Source organism: Lucilia sericata, unplaced genomic scaffold (assembly GCF_015586225.1).
Source record: "Lucilia sericata isolate MDLA Ls3-8-SP2 unplaced genomic scaffold, ASM1558622v1 Contig001439F_arrow, whole genome shotgun sequence".
In the NCBI taxonomy this organism is placed as follows: Eukaryota; Metazoa; Arthropoda; class Insecta; order Diptera; family Calliphoridae; genus Lucilia; species Lucilia sericata.
Genome location: NW_023995371.1, coordinates 82,862 through 107,790, shown reverse-complemented (window position 1 = coordinate 107,790; position 24,929 = coordinate 82,862). Strand labels below are relative to the sequence as shown.

Genomic DNA, 24,929 nt, shown 5'->3' with positions numbered 1-24,929 from the left:
TTTCGTTTAAACCATTCAAACAAATTGTTTATAAGAAACAAAGTAGATTCAAACAAAGTAAAATCTTTGAGCGATCATGTCAGACCGTACAAGACGATCTTAAAATCTAAATCTTGAAAACACCTATTCTTATTTTTATCACATAATAAAAAAGCACATTAAATTATTAAAAACTTTTAAAGTATTAAAATTCCATTAAAATTTTTGTATAAATCATTTAAATATTTTTTTCTTTTAAACTAAAAGCCCCTTAATTAGTTGACATATTCAAATGTCATTTAAATGTCATTTACTAATATATTTTAATCTTTTATTATTAACAATATTAATTACAACATTTATATTTTATCAGGTTTTCCTTACAATTTGGCATGAGTTTTATTTTCTTGTAACAAAATACCGCTTTGTGTGGGCCTTAAATCTAGATTATTAATAAAAAAAATTATAAAAAAACGCATAAAAGCAACTTATAAAAACGCATAAAAAACCAAATTATATTTAATAAGATGTTTTGAAAACAAATCTGTCTAAAACTTGTATTACAAACAAAAAAAGCCCATAAACAAACGTTAAATAAACAAATTAATAAAAACCTAAAAAAATGATAATAAAACATGCTGTCAAAGACAGAGCGAGAGAGAAATTTAATATAATTGATTATTATCAAATGCAAATTTAAATGGCTTAAATAAATTCATACCAAAAAAATATAATATCAGAGCAGCAAAAGAGAAAAAAATATCCCAAAAAAACGTGATATATATTTGAAATATATTAGTCAAGTCAGGTGGTTTTAATTTACGAAAAAAAAAATACAAAAATAAACAAGAAATAACAACCTTTAAAGCAACAAATTTTAAAAAATAATAATAAAAAACAGTAACAATATATATTTTTTTGGTCCGAAAGATAAATTCTCTTGAAACCGAATACCAGTCAGTATCAAATTGTAAGCAACATGATCAATGAATAAAAAAAATCCAAAGCAAATGAAATATTGAACTGGTTAAATAAACCACATCGCACAATCACACACACACACGCACTTTTGGATTTAGTATTGTATGATAATTTGCTTAATAGGCCTTTCTAGTAACCAAGCTTTATGCGTGCCTAGACCAATAGACCGACCGTCAGACAGACTTACGTATGAATTTTATTTTAACCTTTATTTAAACAAAAAAAAAAAACAACAACTGTTGCCACCACAATGTTTTAAGAAAAATATTGTTTAAATAATTCGTCATAGATTTTTTTCTACATTCGTTTGTTTTTTTTTTAATTTCAGGTTTGTGTTTGAAAAAAAAAAATATGAGCAAAGTTTTTAAAAAATTTGTAGAAAAACAGAGCTTTAAATGTATGCAATTAAAAAAGAGGAAATAAAAGTCAGAGACATGATGCAAAGTAGAAATCAGAGGTAGGCAAAAAGCTTTTAAGAGCTTTTTTTTTCTCTTGATTTCAATCGTATGTAACTTAAACTTGTTTAAAAGCAAAGAGCTCATTTGTTGCTCTCTGTCGATGTCTGTTTTAAACTCATTTATTATGTTTTTCTCTTTGCTTGACTGTGTATTATAGCAGTGGTGCGCAAAGAGCTTTCTTGCACTCTTATCATTACTCATATCATTACGATTTCTGTTTTACAGTTTATACCAATACAATGTCCAATTAATTTGAAACCAAAAATAGATAAAAAGCTTCCTTAAAAGCTTTTTATGAGCTTTTTTTAATTTCTTGATTTCAATCGCACGTAACTTAAACATGTCTAAAAGCAAAGAGTTTAAAACACTTATTTAATTTGTTTTTCTCTTTGCTTGACTGTGTCTTATAGCAGTGGTGCGTAAAGAGCTTACGTGCACTCCTATCGTTAATCATAACTTTTTACTCTTTGCCGATTTCTGTTTTACAGTTTACATCAATACAATGTCCAATTAATTTGAAACCAATGTTAGGCAAAATGCATTATTATGAGTTTTTCTTGTCTCTTGTTTTCACACAAGTATAAAAAAATAAACAAAACCAGTCAGAGAGCCTATTTGCTACTCTCTGTCGATGTTTGTTTTAAACCAGCGAAAGGCAGAGAGTAGAAAATTAATTCTCTAACTGGTTTTGTTTGTTTTTTTTTACATGTGTGAGCAATCGTACACGTAAAAGAGAGAGAGCTCATTGCGTTTCTGTTCCTTATACTCATTTAATTTTGTGTGAGCATTAGAACTTATTATATAAATATTTGCCTATCACTGTTTTAAGACCTTTTTCTTTATACGATTTTCTTTAAAACTGCATTCTTATGAGTTTTTCCTTTCTCTTGTTTTCACACAAGTATAAAAAACAAACAAAACCAGTCAGAGAGCCCATTTGCTATTCTCAGCCGATGTTTGTTTTAAGGCAGCGAAAGGCAGAGAGCAGAAAATTAGTTCTCTGACTGGTTTTGTTTGTTTTTCATACATGTGTGAGCAATCGTACACGTGAAGGAAAGAGAGCTTATTAAGTTTCTGTATCTTATACTCAATTAATTTTGTATCTTTTTGCTTGATTGTGTTTTAAACAGGGCATTTTCTACATGTATGTGAGCAATATAACTTATTATATTTGCCTCACTGTTTTAAGACATTTTCCTTTATATAATTTACATTAAAATGCAGTTTTAAAAGTTTGCCTAAAGATTTAATTCATTTCCCCCTCTGCCCTCTAAGATTTAAACTTCAGAAAACACCGAAACAAAAAACTAAAATGTACCACTTTTATTTCATAATTATGTATGTATTTTGTTGCTGCTGTGTTAGATTTGCTGTGCTAAAATACAAAAACAAATGAACTATGATAAAAAACTGCTACAACGTTTTCGAGTAGAAAAAAACTTTTTAATTTAAATTTACATTTTTTGTTTGTGTTTTTATAACAAATTTTATAAAAATTTTTTCCCAAACAAACCGACTGTTTGACGTAGTAGAAAAATGTTTAGGCCAAAAAAAAAAAAAATTTGGGTTAAACAGGTTTAAAAGCATAAAGGTGGGATCACACGATTGTCGCAATGCACCAATTTTAAACAATTTTTATTGTGCTGAATAAGGGCCCAATAAAGAAATTGTCCCAATCAAATTCTCTGCAGTCAGATGATTGCCTTATCGTTCATAAAGTTGGTTGTCGTAAATTGACGCAAAACGGCTTAGTGGCAATAATTGCCACATTCCAGTCACACGATTGTTCTAGTATATGGCAACTCTGAGAAACAGCTGTTGTACTAGATTTGTTTTGTTTACAAAAATATAGAAAATTTTAATATATTCGTGGAAAAATGAGTTGTTCATTGAAAAAAAAGAAAATTGCGTCGGCTTTAATTATCATGTGTGCACTTGAAGATGAAAAAAAACGAAAAAAAGAAAAAAAGAAATCTTAAAAGAAGTATATGGGTCAGAGAGTGGCTCACAAAAAGAAATACTGATGGCGCATATAAAAAAACACTGATGGAGTTTCGAGAAATAGAAAACCAACACTTTTTGTTCAACAATTTTTTAAGGATGAATGATGAAACATTTAAGGAATTATTGCATCTAGTGTCACCATATATCGCAAAACAGGACACAAATATGCGTAAGGCAATTCCAGCACAAGAACGCTTAGCTGTAACTCTCCGATTTCTGGCTTCTGGAGATAGCTACAAAAGTCTTTCGGTCTTATTTCGTATAGCCCCTAACACCATATCACTTTTTGTACCAAGTGTTTGTGATGCAATTTATAAAGCATTGAAAGGTTCATACTTAAAGGTATGACATTTCTAAATATGTATTTTTTTATGTGCACTAGTTGTTTTCTTTTATATGTACATACCATATACTTATAGGTACCATCAACACAAGAAGAATGGAATGAAGTAGCATTTAAATTTAACAATCTGTGGAATTTTCCGAATTGCATCGGGGCGGTTGACGGCAAACATGTTCAAATGGTCGCACCACCGAATTCAGGAAGCACATTTTATAATTATAAAGGCACGCATAGTATAGTGCTAATGGCTGTTGTTGATGCCGAATATAACTTTTTGTATGTTGATGTTGGTTGCAACGGCCGTGTATCGGATGGTGGAGTATTCGGAAACTGTTCCTTTCAATGTGCTCTAGATAACAACGATCTTAATTTGCCACCACCGAAACCACTACCAGGTCGTCAAGCATCCGTACCATTTGTTCTAGTTGCAGATGATGCTTTTCGCATGCAGAAGCATTTGCTGAAACCATATCCCGGTAAAAGTTTATCTGCCGGACAGAGAATATTTAACTACAGGTTATCTAGAGCTCGACGTATCGTAGAAAATGCATTTGGTATTATGGCAAAGCGCTTTCAAGTATTTGCATGTCCTTCTAAACTAAATGCGGAGAAAACTACTTCTATAACTTTAGCCTGCTGTGCCCTGCACAATTTTTTGTTAAAAAAAAAGGTAAATTACACAACACCGCTGCTTACAGATCGTTATGATGATAACGGTGCTTTTATTCCGGGGACATGGAGAAATGATTTTCCACTGACAGCAGTGAGTGGAACAGAAAATACTCCAAGCTCTTACATAAGTAATGAAGCAAAGGCTATTCGTGAAGAACTAAAAGAATATTTTATGTCAGCAACTGGTGAATTGCCCTGGCAATATAAATATATATAATCACACTGATTGTTGGCTAATTTAAAAAAAAGATGCATTTTACTCATTACAATATCTTATAATATTTTAGAAATGTTTAAATTCGGAGATGAAACTATTTTATAAGAAACCGTACTATCTACTCATGAGTTAAATACATCCCTCCTTTTAAAAATTAGACAAAAACAAAATTTTTTATTGAAACTAAATTTTTTTAAAAATTGTTGTACTCGACAAAAACCTTCCAGAAATTTAAAACGTTATTTTTTCTATAACTATGTATAAAATAAAATATAAGTTTATAATTATATACCCAAACATTTAATTTATAAAAATTCATTTTTATTTATATTAAATAAATCTATATTGTACTTCAATCTATCAATATAATAAAAAAACAAAAAATAAAAAAAACACTTCAGTCTTAAAAATTAATAAACTAAGGTAACAACACAAAGAAACTATTTTCTAAACAGTTTCAATTCAAATATTTGTCACATATTGAAATTGATTCAATTAATCTATGAATATCACATCAATATAATTAAAAAACACTTCATTCTTCAAAATTATTAAACTAACGTATCATACACAAAAAACTATTTTCTAAACAGTTTCAATTCAAATATTTGTCACAATTTGAAAATTTTGTTTTCAAAATTAGAAATCAATCTGTTTAGGAAATAGTTTTTTGTGTATTCAGGTTTATATTTCATCTTCTGCTTCCAAAGTTGCTTCCATTACGGTTTTAACAAGTTGCAAGTGCAATTTGTTGGCAGCCTTTTTGTTCTTCTTGGCAATTTCCCGCATTTGTGATGCCAAATACATTCCTATTGTATACCAATTGTCTTCTTCCGCTTCTAAACACTTAATTGCCCGCTGCAACATGTCAGTTTTCTTTATGTTGGCTGTATCAGGTAGGGAAGAATTTGCCGTCTCAGGTAGGGAAACATTTTGCGACATACTGCAGCCTGGCTGAGTTTCTTCTACATCTAACGTTGACACTGAAGACGAACTTTTTGATGTGTAGTGTTGATTATAAAACTGCATTGCAGTCCAATGCGGCCAATGTGGCTGGATGTTTTCAGCACCCTGTCCAGACTTTGCTTTATTTTTCTTTTTGACATTTTGAAATGCCGTTTTCACATTGGCCCATTTGGCCTTACAGTCTTCCACCGTATGCCCAGGACAGTTTTCTTTAATATCGCGCCATGCCTGCTCCCGTTTGTTTCGATCTTTATAGTCTGGGATAGAGTATTCCCAAACACAAGGGTGTTCTTCTACAGCTTGTATTAAACCATTAATGCTACTGTAGGTCCAAGATGATGTTACACTTGGTTTTTTCTTTTTTTTTGGCACAGGAGTTTGTGGTTCCTGAGAGAGGCTGCAGTAAACCAATTCACTGGTCGTGCCATCAAATTCTATGCAGTCATCCAACTCCATAATAAAACTGCAAGTAAATTATAATTGTAATACATATATACAAGAATAAAAACTTATTTTACTTACGAAAATAAATGCTGCAAACAAAAAAATATTTGATTAAAAAATATTATTGGCGCGTATTGTCGTCTTTAATTGCCGCACTAGAACACAATAAATATTGGTGTATTTTTAACGTTTTTATTTGTGCATGGTTGCCTATCAAGCGTTCACATGATTGTCGCACCAGAGTTGCATTTGATTGGCCAAAATAAGAACAATATTGTTGTGGTTTGACATATGAGCCAATAAGTTGTGAAATCACACGATTGACGTATAAAATATACCAATAATTGGTGTATTGCGGCAATCGTGTGATCCCACCTTAAGAAATAATATAAGCAAACATGTATGAAAACACTTGTAACAATTCCACACAATATTTATTTAACAAAATTATTATAATAAGCAGTTGTTAAAGATTTTAAGGTATTTAAGAAACAATGAATACCTACATAAACTGTAAGCAGAAATGTAAGCACAGAGATGATTAGGTTGTTACTTTGTTGTGAAATGTATGCAGAAAAAAAATTAGAAATTTGTTGAAAATGACAGCAGAATTTATTTAAAATATTAATTTAAACATTAAAATTCTCTTAAAATAGCTTATTAATCTTAAAATTCTAGGAATTTTTACTCTACAAAATCTTGCTAAAATATGTACATAAGATAAAAAAAAATCAACAAATTATTTAAATATGATTCATGAGATGAGAGCTGGGAATTAACAAATTTGCCAAAAAAAAAAACTGAATGAAATAATATGCCAAATAAAACCAGACCAATATGTTAAACTAAATTTTTAAATTAATTTAAATAAATAATGATTTTTTTTTGAAATGTAAATAACCGTTAGTTAAGTTGCTAATTAAATTATCATTTTTATAATAAAGTCACTTGGCAACATCATACATTTAATTTTTATTAAAAATATAATAATTTTATGTTTTACATTTTATATTTTTCAAAAGATTTTGTTAAATTATGTAAATGGTTTAACAAATTCTAATTAACACTTAAATAAGAAATGATTCATAAATTTTATAAATGAAGCAAAAAGTAAAACAAAAATTCTCGAAATATTTGGAAATAATTTAAATGATTTTTTTTTATAATTTTTTATTAACAAAATCTCAAGTAAACGTTTCAAAATGTATTTATTTTTTAACACGCTATTAAATAAAATTGTGAAAAAACACTTGGCAAAATTTTTTTGGGCGTTTATTGACAATAATAAACATTGTATTTGTTTATAAATATGTATATATTTTAAGAATATTTAATATTTATTTATTTTTCATATGTATTAACAATTGTTAGACATAAAATAAGTGTTCTGACACTTTCAATAATTACTTAATTTAAAAAAAAAAAACTAAAAAATTCAAATATTTAGCAGACCATAAATAAGTTGTCTGTTAAAAAAACTTGTTTAAATTTAAAATTATGCTTTTAATTTATTTGTCAATAAATATTAAAATTGAAAATCAAACAATTAACTTTGTTACCAAGTTAATTAAATTTTTACGTTAAATAAATATTTTAACAGTTAAAAAAAAAAACAAAGTAAAGGCAGAAATTGTTAAAAAACAATAAAATTTGTTATTAAAATATTTAAGAGATTTTTAAAATAATTATTGAAATGAATTATGACTGCGAAACTAATACAAAATACTAAAAACAATATTATATATTAAATTTAAATAATTAATAATATTTAAGATCTAGTAGTATTTTTAAAGATTTAAGTGGGTGTGGCACCTCCCATTTAAAGTAAATCTGAAATAAGTTTATTTGAGTAAAAATAACAGCTACCGTTATCAAATTTTTTCGTAACAACATTAGTGTTTAGCATATTTAGAACATAAAATGGGCGGACTAACAAGAGGAGGCGTGGCACTTCCCATATAAATACACAAGTTCGTTTAACTGGAAAAGAACTAGAGTTAGAAACATCAAATTTTGCAAGAATAACCTTAAGATGCATGTTAAAATTTTGAGGGGCTTTCATTTGGGGGTCTTTGAATTAAAGATAAAAATTCGTTTATTTGGGATACTATTAGAGCTAAAATCTTAAAATTTTGCCAGAATAACTTTAAAATGCATGTGAATATTTGGAGGTACAAATGGGCGGACTTTCAGTAGGCGGGGCTTTGAACCTCCCATATAAATTAAATGCACATATTCGTTTATCTTGGAAACTATTAGAGCTATTTGGGTAAATTGGCGGACTACAAAAATTCGTTTATCTGGAAAACTATTAGATTATTCATAGGTAACTTCCCCCCGGAGGCATGTTACCTTGGTGAAATCTCCATCTTGTTATTGTAATATCCCAGGGAAAAGAGGTGCTACCAATACCTCTAGTCTGCCGAGACTATAAACTGGTGATGATCACATGTGTCCTCGGCCTTTCCTAGGAATGATTTCACATGGGGTCGAACCAGAGCACCATATAATCTGGCACTACGGGTGGCCAGTAGCCCGCAGGACTGTGTCCTGGCTGGTCAGTTGGTTGAGTTTCCTTCGGCATCCACGTAATGGCTGTGGTTTAAAACCAAATTCGCGGGGAGAGAATGTTGGTTTAATGACTGATATATCTTATGCAAAATATGTCTGGGTTCTCTCTCCGGTGCTGTTGCCATCTCAACAGACAGAGCAACTTACGCTGGAGTCCTGAACCCGTTGCATATGTATTACTCTTCGCGCAGTAGGGCGCCAGTATAGTTTGGGGAATTTTCAGGTTGACACTTGTTGGTTGCCTGTCATTCCGTAGATCGTTCTTTATGATCTGAGAATGAAACCGATGCAAGTTGGTGAACGATCGGGAAAGACTCTTCTGCCTGACAACAGACTAGTACTGATTTAGTAGATCTTTTACTTCACGGAAGTTCTTGGTGCTGTTGCCATCTCAACAATCTATCATGACATCGAAAGGATGGTCACCTTCCGGTATACCAGAAGATTAATTTAACCTGATGTTGGGGTTGTCTCCCCTTCTGTTGACTTTAGACCAATGATTGCATTTTCCTTGCCTATCATTTCGCAACGGGGCTACTGTGGCATTACTCGAGTACTTCAGCATAGTGCTTATATATGGACCGGCACAGCCATGTACAAAAAAATCATGCGAAAAAAATCTTTTTTTTTTTTTGTCATTCCCCATGTATGAAAACAATTTGTTAATTTATTCGATGAAAATTTAATTGCCTTAAAAAATAAACTGTATGTACATCAAATTCATTTGTTAATAATAGCTGTCTGAATAAAAAAAGATGAATACAAAACAAAAAATTATAATTAATAAATATTCAGAAAAAAAAATAAAAAACACGAGTCTGAAACTGAGTCGACACATTAATTGTTAGGCGTCAAAATAAAATCTATATTAATAAATAAAAACATTTTTTTATAGATGTAATAATCATTTCAATCAAAAAAGCTTTAAACAATTTAATTAAAAGAAATCAAGCGAAAAAATAATATTTAAATAAAGTGTGTGTGTGTGTGTGCAATGTTTATTACAAAATTATTTGGCAATCTCAATTAGAGATTTAAATAGGTTTTAATTTATTTTTTGTTTTGTATCCCATTGTGTCAATTAATTATTTTTTTAGAATTAATTAATGTTTATTTATATTTTTTTGAGTTGCTAAACCACTGTGCCAATTTAACACATGCAATTACACTTAAATGGGCTGTCAAAATTAAGTTACAGTTTTATTTATGTTTATTAGTAGTGTGTTACTTAGGTATGCAAGATTTTTATAGTTTAAGTTTTTAATAATGCGTTCTCATTAGGCAAAAATATTTTCATATTATCACTTTTCAACAAAAGTTTTTTTTTGACATTTAAAATTGTTCCTTTTAAGCAATATTTAAATTTTATTCATTCTCATTTAACACTTTTACTTTTTGTAAAAAAAATTCTCTTTAATTTATAAAAAATCCCAAATACAAATTTTCACTTTCATTAAAGAATTTAACCGGTTTTGTTTAACCGAAAAAATTTTAAAAATTTTAGGAAAAATCTCCTCAATTTGTTTGAAAAATTACATAAAATTTAAATTTAACATTTAAAACTGTTACATGCCTAATTTACCTTAAACAAAACACACACAAACATTTAACAACAAAAACAAAACAAAAATAGAAGAAAAATATTATGCAATGTGAACAGGTTTTATGTTAATAAAAGAAAAAAAACAAATAGAGGAAGAAGAATCTTATTTTTTTTGTTCAATCTTTTTTTTAATTAAAAAAATTTTGTCATGTATAACAAGTGGCAAAATGACAAACATTTTTCAAAGATGTGCAATTAAAAATAAAATATGTAACTAAAAATAATAATAAAAAAAAGAAGAAAATAAATATAAAAATACACTTATGCTTTAAGAAAAAATATTATGAAAAGCAGTGGTCGACAGCTAAAGATAACAGGGGCTGAGAGGTAATAAGAACTTACAATGTAAACAACATAATTGTTATTTAGAAAATTTACTTTTGACTTTCTGACTGAATAAAGTACTCTTTGTGTTGTTCACTGCTGTGAGCAGCTTTATACACTTTTAAAAATTACCAGAAATTATGATCATTGATGAAAAACGGCGGCATTAAAATTTAATTGAATTCATGTGATTTTTTCTGTTTTTTTGTTCATTTGTTTATAGTGTGATGTTGTTTGTTTTTCAATTTTTTTTTTGTTTTAATTCATTTTGTTTTATGGTTTAGTTGAGTTTTTGCCAATGTTTAAAAAAAGATTTTTTACATAAAAATTAGTGGCAAAAACATCCGTAAAGAAAACAACACTATTAAACAATTGTATATGTATAGAAATGTAAGTGTAAGAGGGAAATGTTTCAGTCTAAGTTTAGGCTAAAGAGGTGTAAAAAGGGATACCTTTGCCAACGACATGAAGAGAATATGCAAAGCATACAAATACTTAAGCAAACATACAACACTTAAGTAATAATTATTACAACATTTAAAGTGTAGGGAAAAAAAGAAACCTACACATACATATAAACATCTGTATGTATGTTTAAATCATTGATATAAATGATACTTAAAGCAAAAGTATTTACCACACAGATGCCTGTATCAGCGACACAGTTTCGTTTTTTTCCGTTAATTTGTGTTTTTTTTTGGTGATTTTTGGTAGCTAAATGAGAAAATTTCACTTTTTTTTTGTAACAAGTAGCGTGATTTTTATTTTTATTTTATATGTCTACCACTCGTTACAGTTTCACTTTCCTTTACCTTCTCCTCCTTCTTGTTGTCCGTAGTACAAGTACATACTAACTCACTGTCGTCTTTATTGCATAAATATGTACTTACATATGTACATATGTATAAAATGTAATATGTCTGTCCGTTTATGCGACTGTCCATCCGTTTGGTTGCAAATTCTGTAGCAACAGCATTAACTAAATTCTTCTACATCTTATTCTTATATACAGATTCAAGCTGTCATTACCTCCTTGTCACCCACTGTGCACGAAATAGTTTGTATGCAATAGATTTGATTTGATGTTAGACACTCGTTAGCCTACAAATTACTCTCGAAATTTTTTTCTAATGTACTTTACAAAATAAACCAAGAACAAAAATTAAAAAAAAAATAAATAAGAAAATTACATTAGATGTTGTTTGTACAGCCCGCGACAGACAAAAACGACAAATAGTGATTGAAATTGCATATTTTTTTTTTTTTGTAAAAAAAAAGTGTGTTTATCTACTTATGCCTGTCTGCAGAGTTATTTTTAAATTATTTTTAAAGTTCTTATAAAAAGACTAATAGAATAAATAAAACCAATATATAGTGTTTTCTTTTAATTTAAAATTAATTATACAGTTGTGTGATGTTTTTCATTTACAAGTATTTTAACCTACAAAAATGGCAAATTTTATTGAAAAATTTCAATTACCTTAAAAAAATATATAAATTTTAAGTTGAAGTATGACTGGCTGTTGGCTGCTTTAGGGGTCCCTAATATAGGGAAAACAGAAATTGGCAGTCAATTCCAATTAGTGGCCATCATTTAATTGTGTATAAAACCAATATTTATAACTCCAATTGCATAAATGATTAAAATATGAAATTATTTATATATTGTCTAGTGTCAATTGTGAATTAATCCAACGTTAATACTTCGTTCATTCACATTAGAATGATAGCATCATATCATCTATAATTTCAATGTGAATGCAACAACTTTTACACACCGCTTTTATCTGCTATATTTTTTAAAACATTTCTAGATTTTTTTTTTTTGATTTGTGTTGCCCTGTGTATTCTTAATTCAGGTTAAAGTACTTTTTATTTATTTTATTTACTTATTTATTTTCGCAAATTATTATTGTTGTTGATTTAGTTAGACTCTTTTTATGAGTGTAATAAAACTAGCGCCAATAAACTTTCTTAGAAAGCAACAACAAAACAACACTATTTTTTATGAGAATCATAAATTCAAAATGGCAAAAGTTTTTTTTTTTATTGTTATATTAATTAAATAAAATAGGAAATATTCCATTAGAAAAGAATTAATGTTAAAATTGTTATAAAATTCTAATAAAATATTTAAATTATTTAAACAAAATCTGCAAAGAAATTGCTTTCACATATAATGAAAATATGGCAACTTAAAAACTATCAAACACACATCACTAAAGCCCCTTTAACACGAGCACACAAGTAATATGTTCTGTCAAAATTTTGTGTAGAATATTACGGATGGGTCTAAACGCAATATGTAATATATATTTACGTACGTATGATCGTGTAAAGGGCCCTATACAGGGTTTATGTTCTATAAACACTGAAAATATTTCATGCTTAACTTTACGAAAACAATTTCGTAGCTACTTTTTTTTCGTAATATTTATGAAAATTTCGTTTATAATACGAAATATTATTTCATCAAACAAACTTGCGTAAACTTATAAAATTTAAGAAAAAGAATAATATATTTCACGAATTATTTTCATAACAACTATGAATAAAATTCATGTGGAAAATAATTTGTTGACTAAAATTATCAAAAAATTTTATATAAAATTTTTCATCATATTTAGTCTAAATTTACATTTTACAATTCAATGTAATTTAATATTTCTAAAATTATTTTGCATTATACTAAAATATTTTGTAAAATTTCATATATATTACGAAACAACATGGATTATTTTCAGTGTAATTAAAACAAAACTATAACTCAATACAGCTTGAAAATCTCTGACAAATAATTAAAAAAAAAAACAATGACTAAAAAGTGACAAACCAACTAAAATATTACAAAAACCAAACCAAAGAAACTTTGTAGTAATTTTTAAATTTTAAACAAATTAGTATTGGCTTTTAGCTGAAAATATTCATACATATAGTATTTGTCAAATTATTTTTAAAATACTAACCCCAATTCTAAGGCAACATTGTATGAATATGAGGAAAAATAGAAAAAAATTTCATTTCGCGCTTAATTTACAACGTTTGTAATAAAATTTTAGGCAAAAAAACACAATAATATTCTTTTGTATTTTCAAAAAATTTTCAACAAAAAGTTCATTAATTAAAATATTTAAACAAAAACAAATAAATTATTAAGGATTATCTCTATGGTGGTTTTTCTTCAATAATTAAGGAAATTCTCATAAATTTTAAAACTTTTTTTGCAAAATAAAACAACAAAAAAATATAAAGAAAATAAGCTAGATATACATATAAAGATTTATCAACTTTTTGTTTAAAACAAATAGTACAAGACAAACATTTAATTAAATAATTATGTTTTAATTTTAGTTTTTAATATTTTTTTAATTTTTATTGCCCATATCAAATGTTTATTTTTTATTGATATTTTTTTTTTTTTAATCAAATCTTCATTTTATTAGCAGATTTGTTAAAATATTTGTTGTAACCTGCTGTGCCAACAAAATTTAACTATTTTTCATGATTTTTTACCGTAAGAATTTATTTATGTGTTATTTTTTTTTTTGAAGTCGCTATTTATCGTGAGAAGAAAGTTTATTAAGCTTTCGCTAATTTTCTTAACGAAATTTTTGTTAAATTTGTTTTAATTGTGTAATGTTTCCTGCTGTTTTTACACATTCTGTTAAATTTCTTTTTATTTTGATATTTTAATAATTTTTGTTAAAAATTATTTGCTTTAACATTAAATTATTTTAAAGTTCAACTTTTAACGCTTTTCGCTTTAATTGTGCTTTTCCATTAGTCTACGTATTCACTTTCTGATTGTCTAACTTAATGCTATGTTCACACGACACAATTAGTAGTCGTCATTTACTCCCTCATTAGTTATAAAATTCCCTATTAAGAACCGAATAACATTATTCGCCATATAAAATTTCAAGTGTGAAATGAAAAAAACAACATAGTGACGAACTGTCAAATAAATTTGCGAATGTATAGTGTGAACTGGATCATTCGCTATAGTAATTCAGACACATGTAAATGTGTCGGATGTTTTCTCTTGAATGCTTAGGGTTGAGTAGTGATGGATGTCAGGATATGTTCATATCAGACTTGATTATACTTTTTGATTCAATTGTTTATCCCGATTATCATAGATTAACAACTTTTTCCGATTTTATTTAATTATTGCTAAATAATTATTTATAGCTTTTAAAATTTTTAAACAAAATATTTACTTTTACTGTAAACAATCGGTTAATGGCTTTTAAATAGTACTAATGGTACTAAGTTTAAAAAATTGTATTTTTTTGTTTTATTTATAAAATAGTAAATTGTTAAAGCTAATATCTCTATTAAAATTTCTTTTCTTTTGTTGTTGTTGTTTTTAATAGTATTAAGTAAAATTCTTTGTTGTTTAGTATTTTCTTCATTGCCCACATTAAAAAGAACTACTAGTTCTGTCAAAATAAACTGCCTAAATGCCACATCTGACGCATCGGGCATTAACTTTAAATGAAAAATAAAATAATTTTTGTTTTAATGTAAATAAACATACATACATATGTACGTATATTTGCAAAACAACCTGAAAATAAAAAAAATCATTTACAAAAGTCTTAAAAAAAAACTCTTTAATACCTAAACAAAAAGTTCAACATATATTGCGTGTTGTGTCATTATTTTAAACATGTACCCCAAGTTGGGAAGCAGTAGAAGAAAAAAACCTAAAAAATTGAAATATTCATTTACAAAGTATCCCAGTAAGCAATATTTATCGCGGAAGTCTCTCTGAAGTATCTTCCACGCGATAATGTGATCAAAGTGTTAGTGCATTTAATAGCTGGGCACAAACGGACGAACGGACATAGCTAAATCGACTTAGAAAGTGACTCTGCCGATTGATATAGTTTAAGATGAATGTAGGGTGTTTTGGGTGTTACAAACATTAACATAAACGCATACCCTCCCCTTTATAGTAATGTAGGGTATAACAAGTCGATTTTAAATCTGTTTTTTTGTAAAATGTGTAAACTCTTCTAACTACAATGCAGAAGTGTATAACAATTCTTATGCAATTTTGTTTTTGCTTTTGTAAAATATGAACAATCTTCCAACTATCATCCAAAAGTGACTTAAATGTATACATTTAGAAAATCAAAATTATGCTAAAATTTTTGTTTTCTGTAAAATGTTTAGTCTCGTCTGGCTATCATTGAGTAGAGATTATAACATGGTATTTGGCAAAAATCCGCCATTGTTTTGAATTTGAAATGTTCGCAGAGTTATTAAATATCAGCAAATATGTATGTTTAACAGAAATAAGTAATAAGTATTTTAAATACTTATTTGTAGTACGAGTAGGTACTCTATATACATATATTTAATTTAAAAAACCTGGAACCTATAGAATGTATGTTAAGTCAAGCTGTCGTCACCTTTACTTTTTATAGCAAAAATGTATAAAAAAGAAGAAAACATTATACATAAAATAAAGAAAATAATAATAAGAAGTAAATGCGTCAGGCCTAGAAAGAAATATTTATTAGGTTTTGTAAAGTTCTAAATATTTATTCCTGATTTTTTTGTATACTTTGCAAATTCCTAATAGAATTTGTTAAAGCAACATATGCCGCCCATAAAAAAATTGTACAATTTCAGAAACATAAAATAGCTTTTTATGTCTCTCACCTTCTGCTACTTTAACATATTTTTTTTCGTTTGATTTTTTTTTTCATCTTTCACTGTTAGAAAACAATAATAAAAAAGTGCTTGTGCGACTCTGTTACCATTTCAATTGATTTCAAATGTTTATTACTTAACCTACCAGCTAAGTAAAAGAATTTAAACTCTTAAAAGAGAAATTTCAAGGCAATTCTACTATTTTCTATAAGTTAGAGTTAGTAAGCGGGTATTCCAGTTGAAAATACTTAAATACGTGCTTTGCTTTAAAATAGTGGGCAACACTGTTAATTAACCGTTATATTTCCACCAAGGAGCCTTTGCTTCTCACGCCCTTTACACGATCACACTTTACGTACGTAAAGTTTTATGTAAAAGTAAAATGAAATTCCATCCGTATGTCAAAAAAGTCGTTTGATTTATATTTTTTGTGTTTACACGATTGTTATAAAATAATAACAAAGTAAGATGGAAACAGCTGTTTCACTTTTTTTGTATGTGTTTACATAAAAATACATCCCTGATCTAATGCGACTTGCTTGTTTTTTGAATAAAAAAATGAAGAGAGCCATACGACTGTCAAATTTTCCGTCCGTATTTTCTCTTAATGTGCGATGGTTTCATTGCATATTGCGTTTAGACGATCTCATCCGTACTCTTTTACACAAAGTTTTGACAGATCTTATTACTTGCGTGCTCGTGTGAAGGGGGCTTTAGTGTGGACCGGCTCTAAGTTTGTTTGTAAGTGTTATTAATACTTTAACTGATTGAAAAACGCTCTTGATATTAAAGAGCTTTGGCCACAATATTTTTAGATTAAATACCTTTTAATATCTGTTTAGTACTTTGGTTACGTTACGTTCTTGTCTTGTATATTTATTTATTGTATATAGTATATTTAGTATACGTTTTTTTCTATATTCGAAAGTATCGTTTTCATTACTACTAAACAGACGCAAAAATTTTTGTATTAGAGGTCATTGCCATCGAGTGAATGTTGTGTCGGCTGAGGAGGCAGGAGGAGCAATTTATATTATTTATGGGAAATATATTTTGTTGGTTCTTATAAACAACAATGTTATTCAATTGACCTTTTTATACCCACCATCAAAAAAGATGGGGGGTATATTGATTTTGTCATTCCGTTTGTAACACATAGAAATATTGGTCATAGACCCACAAAAGTATATATATTCTGGGTCCTCATTAAATTCTAAGACGATCTAGCCATGTCTGTCCGTCTGTCCGTCTGTCCGTCCGTCCGTCCGTCTGTCTGTCTGTCTGTCTGTTGAAAGCACGATAGAGTCCGAATGGATAGTGCTAGAGGGTTGAAATTTCACATAAATATTTCTTATAGGTAAGGTTTGTTTGGTATTGAAAATGGGCAATATCGGTCCACGTTTTCGGATAGCCCCCATACAAGTGGCCCCTCGAAAAGCAGCTTTAACAGCCATAACTTGTTTAAAAATACGAATATAGCGATGAAATTCGATATAAGTAAGTTTCTTATGATCCAAAATCAATATGCGAAATTTTATGAGGATCGGTCCATAATTGACCCTACTCCCCATATAAGGCCCCCCTCAGAAAATGACTTTAACGCTCATTACTGTCTTATAAATACTAGTATATAGATGAAATTCGACATAAGTAAGTTTCATACGAGTCAAAATCTATCTAAAAAATTTTATGAGGATCGGTCCATGATTGACCCTACCCCGCATATAAGGTCCCCTTCAGAAAATGACTGCAACGCTCATTAATGGTTTAAAAATACGAGTGTAGCGATGAAATTCGACACAAATAAATTTAATACGAACCAAATTCTATCTACCAAATTTTATGAGGATCGACCCATAATTGACCCTACCCCCCTATACATGGTCCCCTTCAGAAAATTACTTTAACGCTTATAACTGCCCTAAATATACGAGTATATAGATGAAATTCGACATAAGTAAGTTTCATTCGAGTCAAACGAGGTTTGATGGTGGGTATATAAGATTCGGCATAGCCGAATATAACACTCTTACTTGTTCTTGGGTTGTGTTGAGTGAAAAAAGGCAATGAATTGGAAAATGTATAATTTAAAAATGTTAAAGAATCTAAAACGTAGTAGTAGTTATTTTTAAACTAAAAGTAAATAAATTCAAATTTCTTAGAAAGTTTAAATTGTATTGATGTTGTTTTTTACGAGAGAAACATTAAAGTTTATTGTTAAAAATTTAAGTTCAATTTAAATTTTAAACAATTGTTTTTTAATAAGACAAATTTTAAATTAAATCTTTCTAAACGAAAGTCCAAAATTTTGACAGATTTTAAAAATAAAAAAGAATTAGTTATGTGATAGTTGATAGTTTAGGGGCAAAAACATTTGGAATACAAGTCTTTAAACACAATTAAAGAAAACCCATAAAATTACCCATAAAACTAAACATATGTTTTAAAAATCGTTTCATAAATTTTGAAATAAAAACTTGAACATTTATTAATTGATTTTAGTTATTAAAAGGTGTTTTTATTACATATTACTTAATATATTATTCGGCTACTTAAATACCATTAAAATACCAGATATTTAACGCACTAATTAACAAGACATTTATCATTTTCCATGTAATCTGTAATATCCCTACCAAAAAAAAAACCTCTATAATTATGCTGTAGGTCATGTTCCGGTACAAGTGTTATCTGTTAATCCTTTTAAATTTTCTTAAGAAATAAAGCAATAAGAAATATGTTAAAAATACTACATTAAACAAAAACAATTTGATTAATCTTACTTACCGGTTTTTTTACAAATCTTTTCATTACAGCTAGCAACGTCGACCGGCGACCTTCACGACAAAACGTTTCAACTTCATCTTCATCATCGCCCAGGCAGCAGCTAAAACAGCAAAAAAACGATGAAAAAACTTCATGGTTTAATGGAAATAATTTTAAAACCACAACAACTACAACAATTAAAAGTGTTTAAAAGCCAACAAATAATTTAAAATTAAATCACTTTCTAAAATATAAAAAATTATTGTTTTTTTGTGAAAAATAAAAATTAATATAGGAAATTAATTGCAAAAAAATATAAAATTCTTTAAAATAAAGTGGGTTGTTTTGAATGAAAATGAAATCGTCGGTTAAATTTGAAAAATGCATTATCAACGAGGAAGACGAAGATGAAACTCATAAACGATGTTACACAGGTCTCGTTAATAATGCCATCATAGTGATAGTAAAGTGCAAAAGATATGTCTACACTATGGTAACCTAAACGAATTTTAAAGAAATAATATTTTAAATTTCAGACAAATTGCAAAAAAGAAGAGAAATAAAAAAACCGTAAAGAAAACAATACAACCCAAAAGTTAAAAAAAGGAAAAAAAAGAAACGAAAAATTTTATGATTTATACAAAACAAGGTGTCATAATTTTATGAAATAATAAATAAAAAAACGTAAAGTGTCTAAAACAAGTTTAATTTGGTGTAAAATAACAAAAAAATATATATAAATTATTTAACAATTTACACCAGCAAACGCGCGCGCGAAAATAAAAATTAAAAATAAAAACGAAAAGTGGCAACTTTACAACAAGTGCAGCAATTACAGCAACTACAACAGTGTTGCGTTTATAACGACGCGAACATTACAAGTTTTGGGGCGTTTTTTAAACTTTAAAGGCTTAAACGAAAGAGATCAAGTAATCAACATTTTTGCTCAATTATGCGAAGAAATCTGCGTTTAGATTGGAGGGCTTTGGCGCTGCTGGGTGCCCTCCTATCGATTATAATCGATTGGCCGGGTTTGGTATATGCAATGCCAACAATATTGCCACCGGTGGCTGCTATAACAGCAGAAGCTGCACCCACAGACACACTAAATATAATTAAAAACGATAAAATATTAAACTTTTATACTCCTGCCGTTGCGAACGATCAGACGCATCAGACGCAACAGCAAAAGGACGATAGTAAAATGAAAAACGAATTTAACAACAATCAAATGTTAAACGAAAATTTGAAAAGTTTTTCAACAACAGCCACAGCGGAAACAACGGCAACGGAAACACCGCAACAGCCACAATCACAGAAACAACGATTAACGACGATTAATGAGAAGCAGCAGGTTAACGAAAACTATAATAGTATTAGTGTTAAAGAAATAAACGATAAAGAACAACAACAACAGCAAGAAAAAATAACTGCCATTCATAAAACAACAACAACACAGAAATTACAAAAACAACAACAACAGCAAAACTCACAAGACGAATCAGCCGCCGTAGAAAAGGTGTCATTATTAAAAAATACTCATACGAAAAACTCAACAATTAACACGATAAGTTTAACTAAGTCCACCACTAAAGAACCCACCATCACTTCACCAACACCCTTTACAACAACAACAACAACTACACCTACACCAACCACCATCTCTACCACCGAATCATCAGCGAAAATACAATCAACATTAATGCCCTCAATCTTAGCTGATCAATCAGATGAAGATGTTGAACAGCAGCAAACTCCTAAAAATAGTCATTTAAATAAAGAAAATTTAATAAATAATTTTAAATTTTCATCATCTCATCATTTGGCTATATTGTCAAGAACTGAACGCAGTATACGATCTTCTTCATCATCAGCCTCATCGGCTAATGTTAGTTCATCAAGTGGTAGTGGCAGCAGTAGTAGTAGCAGGGGATCTGGTGGTGTTCTGGTGAGACGTTCATCGGATATGAGTGTTTTGAAAACAAAAAGACTGAATAATTCTAGAAATTTACATCATAAAAATAATTTGGATCGTAATGAACGTTCCACGGTATCACATCTATCGGGACCATCACGTAAAATACAATTGTATATTAAGAATCGTTTCATACAATTGCTGCCCGATGGTACAGTTAATGGAACGCAAGATGAGCAATGTGACTACAGTAAGTAGAACTATTTGTTTTTCTTATTATTTTTTTATTAGAAATATTTGAAACTAGCTTATACTATATAGTCTAGTCTAGTCTATAGTATAGTCTAGTTTATATTTCAGTCTAAGTCTAGTCTATAGTGTGGTGTACAGTCTAGTCTACTGTCTAGTCTATGGTCTAGTCTATAGTCAAGTATATAGTCTAGTCTATAGTCAAGTCTATAGTCTATTCTATAGTCAAGTCTATAGTCTAGTCTATAGTCTAGTCTATTATCTAGTCTATAGTTTAATATATAGTCTAGTCGATAGTCTACTCTATAGACTAGTTCATAGTCTTGTCGATAGTCTATAGTCCAATCCATAGTCTAGTCCATAGTCTAATCTATAGTCTAGTCTATAATCTAGTCTATAGTCTAGTCTATAGTCTAGTCTATAGTCTAGTCTATAGTCTAGTCTATAGTCTGGTCTATAGTCTAGTCTATAGTCTAGTCTATAGTCTAGTCTATAGTCTAGTCTGTAGTCTAGTCTATAGTCTAGTCTGTAGTCTAGTCTATAGTCTAGTCTATAGTCTAGTCTATAGTCTAGTCTATAGTCTAGTCTATAGTCTAGTCTATAGTCTAGTCTATAGTCTAGCCTATAGTCAAGTATATAGTCTAGTCTATAGTCAAGTCTATAGTCTAGTCTATATTCAAGTCTATAGTCTAGTCTATAGTCTAGTCTATAGTTTAGTCTATAGTCTAGTCTATTATCTAGTCTATAGTTTAATATATAGTCTAGTTGATAGTCTAGTCTATAGACTAGTTCATAGTCTTGTCTAATAGATAGAAAGAATGACAATAACGAAATTATATCGTTGGAATAACAATGTAAAAGCCCTAAACCCCCTCTATTGTCTTCGAGTGGCGGACAGTTATACATCCCATTGGTCTGTATAACTTATTTGAATAAAAGTCATTTATAAAGTGCTCTTCATTTAAAACAAAAACAAAAGTTTCTCTAAAATCGTGTGCTTAAGCTGATCATTTCAGTTTTTTGTCTATATGTCAAGGTGGTCTAAATTAAGTCGTTTTTACAAATGTTAGCAAAACTTTTTCTTTTTTATATAAAACATATATGTATTAATTTTTTTAAATGGAATTTAGTAGGCTTAAAATATCTAGTATAATTAACTAAATGTGAAAAAAAAATTACAACAATAGTTTGTAAAAAAAGAAACTAAAGAAATAGAAAGACTACAAAAAGAAGAAAAAAACTAAAAGGCCTTTAACCTTATTAACCATAATTTACTAAATAAACTTTTTTTAAACAAACCAAAACTAATGTTTATTTTTAATTTAAAAATGTTTAAAGTTTTATTTTTTTTCTTGTGCGTAAAAATATGTATTTTACAAAAGTGTTATAAAATCTTAACCAAATGATTAATGGCTGTAGGCAAAGTTTTTTAAAGTTTTTTTTAACCATAATTTTACAAACATTTTATTATTACAATAATAAAATTTAGCGAAAAAGCCTCGTGTTTAAAATTATACCTTTACTGTGAAATTTTATTTTGAAATTTTTAAAAGAAAACTGCAAAAAGTGTAAAATATTAAGCAGACATTGACACAGTTTAGGCTGTTTTCTCAAAAAAGAGGAACTCTTTAGAATATATATCTTTCATTTTTTCACATTTTTATGTTCATATTTCATATATATGTATTATTCCTTAAGAGTTATGTCTATAGGAGCATTTGAAAGTTTTTATGGCAAATAACGATTTATTGAATTTATTATCTTATTGTACCCTGAACAGGAGATAGAGTAAGAGAGAATGTACAAATGAAAAGTCTTAAATAAATGTTGATTTAAACTAAAGTGAGAAAAGAAAACACAAAAAAAATGTAATAAAAATAATATTGTATTGTATACATATATCGGGCATTAGGCTACTGGGTCTGAAAATGCATGTTAAGTAAAAATAAAATACACAACAAAAAAACTTGATATCACTGCAAGTGTTGTAACGTGTAGATGGGGTGTCGGTCTCCTCTGTTTGTCGCCTAACTGACTGAATTGTAACTGACTTTATGCGTGTTTACACGGCTTAAATTAGATTAGGTCAATATAAGATTTATGAGGTAAAATCATAAAAAACACACTTCGCTTTTATGTTTTTATCTGAAGTATTTTTGTGTAAGAAGGGGAAGAAAACAAAAATCAATTGTAGTGTGATTTTTTTCCTAAAAAAGAAATCGGGTTTTAAAATTAAATATTTTAAAATATATTTTGCATTTTTTTTGCAGTGAAACTTTTAAAACTTTATTAATTATAAAAACGTATAAAATTGTATTTAACAAAACGGTGTTTCTGGTGACATGATCAATGTACCGCTTACAGGCTGGGATTTCGAGAGTAACGTCGATGATTTTTTGGTGATGTCTATACAACATTCAGACTGGTTCGACAACGCCCTGTGCATCATGCCGAGATGGCGAAATATTCGAACCAGGTTTAAAGTACTAAACTGATTTTCCGCTAGACTGTTTATACACTAGCCTATAGACTGTTTATAGAGTAGACTATAGGCAAGACTATAGACTAGACTATAGACTAGAATCTAGGCTAAACTATAGACTACTATGACGACTATAGACGAGACTATAGACTAGACTATAGACTAGACTATAGACTAGACTATAGACTAGACTATAGACTAGACTATAGACTAGACTATAACTAGACTATAGACTAGACTATAGACTAGACTATAGACTAGACTATAGACTAGCCTATAGACTAGACTATAGACTAGACTATAGACTAGACTATAGACTAGACTATAGACTAGACTATAGACTAGACTATAGACTAGACTATAGACTAGACTATAGACTAGACTATAGACTAGACTATAGACTAGACTATAGACTAGACTATAGCTAGACTATAGACTAGACTATAGACTAGACTATAGACTAGACTAAGACTAGACTATAGACTAGACTATAGACTAGACTATAGACTAGACTATAGACTAGACTATAGACTAGACTATAGACTAGACTATAGACTAGACTATAGACTAGACTATAGACTAGACTATAGACTAAGACTATAGACTAGACTATAAACTAGACTATATACTAGACTATAGACTAGACTATATACTAGACTATAGACTAGACTATAGACTAGACTATAGACTAGACTATAGACTAGACTATAGACTAGACTATAGACTAGACTGTATACTGAGACTATAGACTAGACTATAGACTAGACTGTAGACTAGACTATAGACTAGACTATAGACAAGACTATAGACTAGACTATAGACTAGACTATAGACTAGACTATAGACTAGACTATAGACTGGACTATAGACTAGACTATAGACTAGACTAGACTATAGACTATAGACTATAGACTATAGACTATAGACTATAGACTAGACTAGACTAGACTATAGACTAGACTATAGATTAGACTATAGACTAGACTATAGACTAGACTATAGACTAGACTATAGACTAGACTATAGACTAGACTATAGACTAGACTATAGACTAGACTATAGACTAGACTATAGACTAGACTATAGACTAGACTATAGACTAGACTATAGACTAGACTATAGACTAGACTATAGACTAGACTATAGACTAGACTATAGACTAGACTATAGACTAGACTATAGACTAGACTATAGACTAGACTATAGACTAGACTATAGACTAGACTATAGACTAGACTATAGACTAGACTATAGACTAGTGTAGTCTATAGTCTATTCTATAGTGTAGTCT

General features: G+C 28.9%; 3 protein-coding genes across 3 annotated transcripts in view; 2 read left to right on the top strand and 1 right to left on the bottom strand.

Moving 5' to 3' along the window:
• Nucleotides 1-3,094: 3,094 nt before the first annotated feature.
• On the top strand, nt 3,095-4,940 carry LOC119611386 (protein ANTAGONIST OF LIKE HETEROCHROMATIN PROTEIN 1-like). The gene is made up of 2 exons (XM_037966950.1): nt 3,095-3,764; nt 3,842-4,940. Exons 1-2 carry the CDS (start codon nt 3,360-3,362, stop codon nt 4,652-4,654), a joined length of 1,218 nt encoding a protein of 405 aa, XP_037822878.1. The 5' UTR covers nt 3,095-3,359; the 3' UTR covers nt 4,655-4,940.
• A 398-nt stretch (nt 4,941-5,338) lies between these two features.
• On the bottom strand, nt 5,339-6,218 carry LOC119611384. The gene is made up of 2 exons (XM_037966948.1): nt 6,143-6,218; nt 5,339-6,083 (listed from the first exon to the last, which is right to left on the bottom strand). The coding sequence occupies exon 2, from the start codon at nt 6,074-6,076 to the stop codon at nt 5,339-5,341; it is 738 nt and encodes a 245-aa protein (XP_037822876.1). The 5' UTR covers nt 6,077-6,083; nt 6,143-6,218.
• A 12,741-nt stretch (nt 6,219-18,959) lies between these two features.
• LOC119611385 (myb-like protein P) overlaps nt 18,960-24,929 on the top strand; it is a 72,931-nt gene continuing 66,961 nt past the window's right edge. The window contains exon 1 of the mRNA XM_037966949.1: nt 18,960-21,157. Coding sequence (XP_037822877.1) covers nt 19,945-21,157 — 1,213 coding nt within the window. The 5' untranslated portion in view covers nt 18,960-19,944. The remainder of the gene's footprint in view (nt 21,158-24,929) is intronic.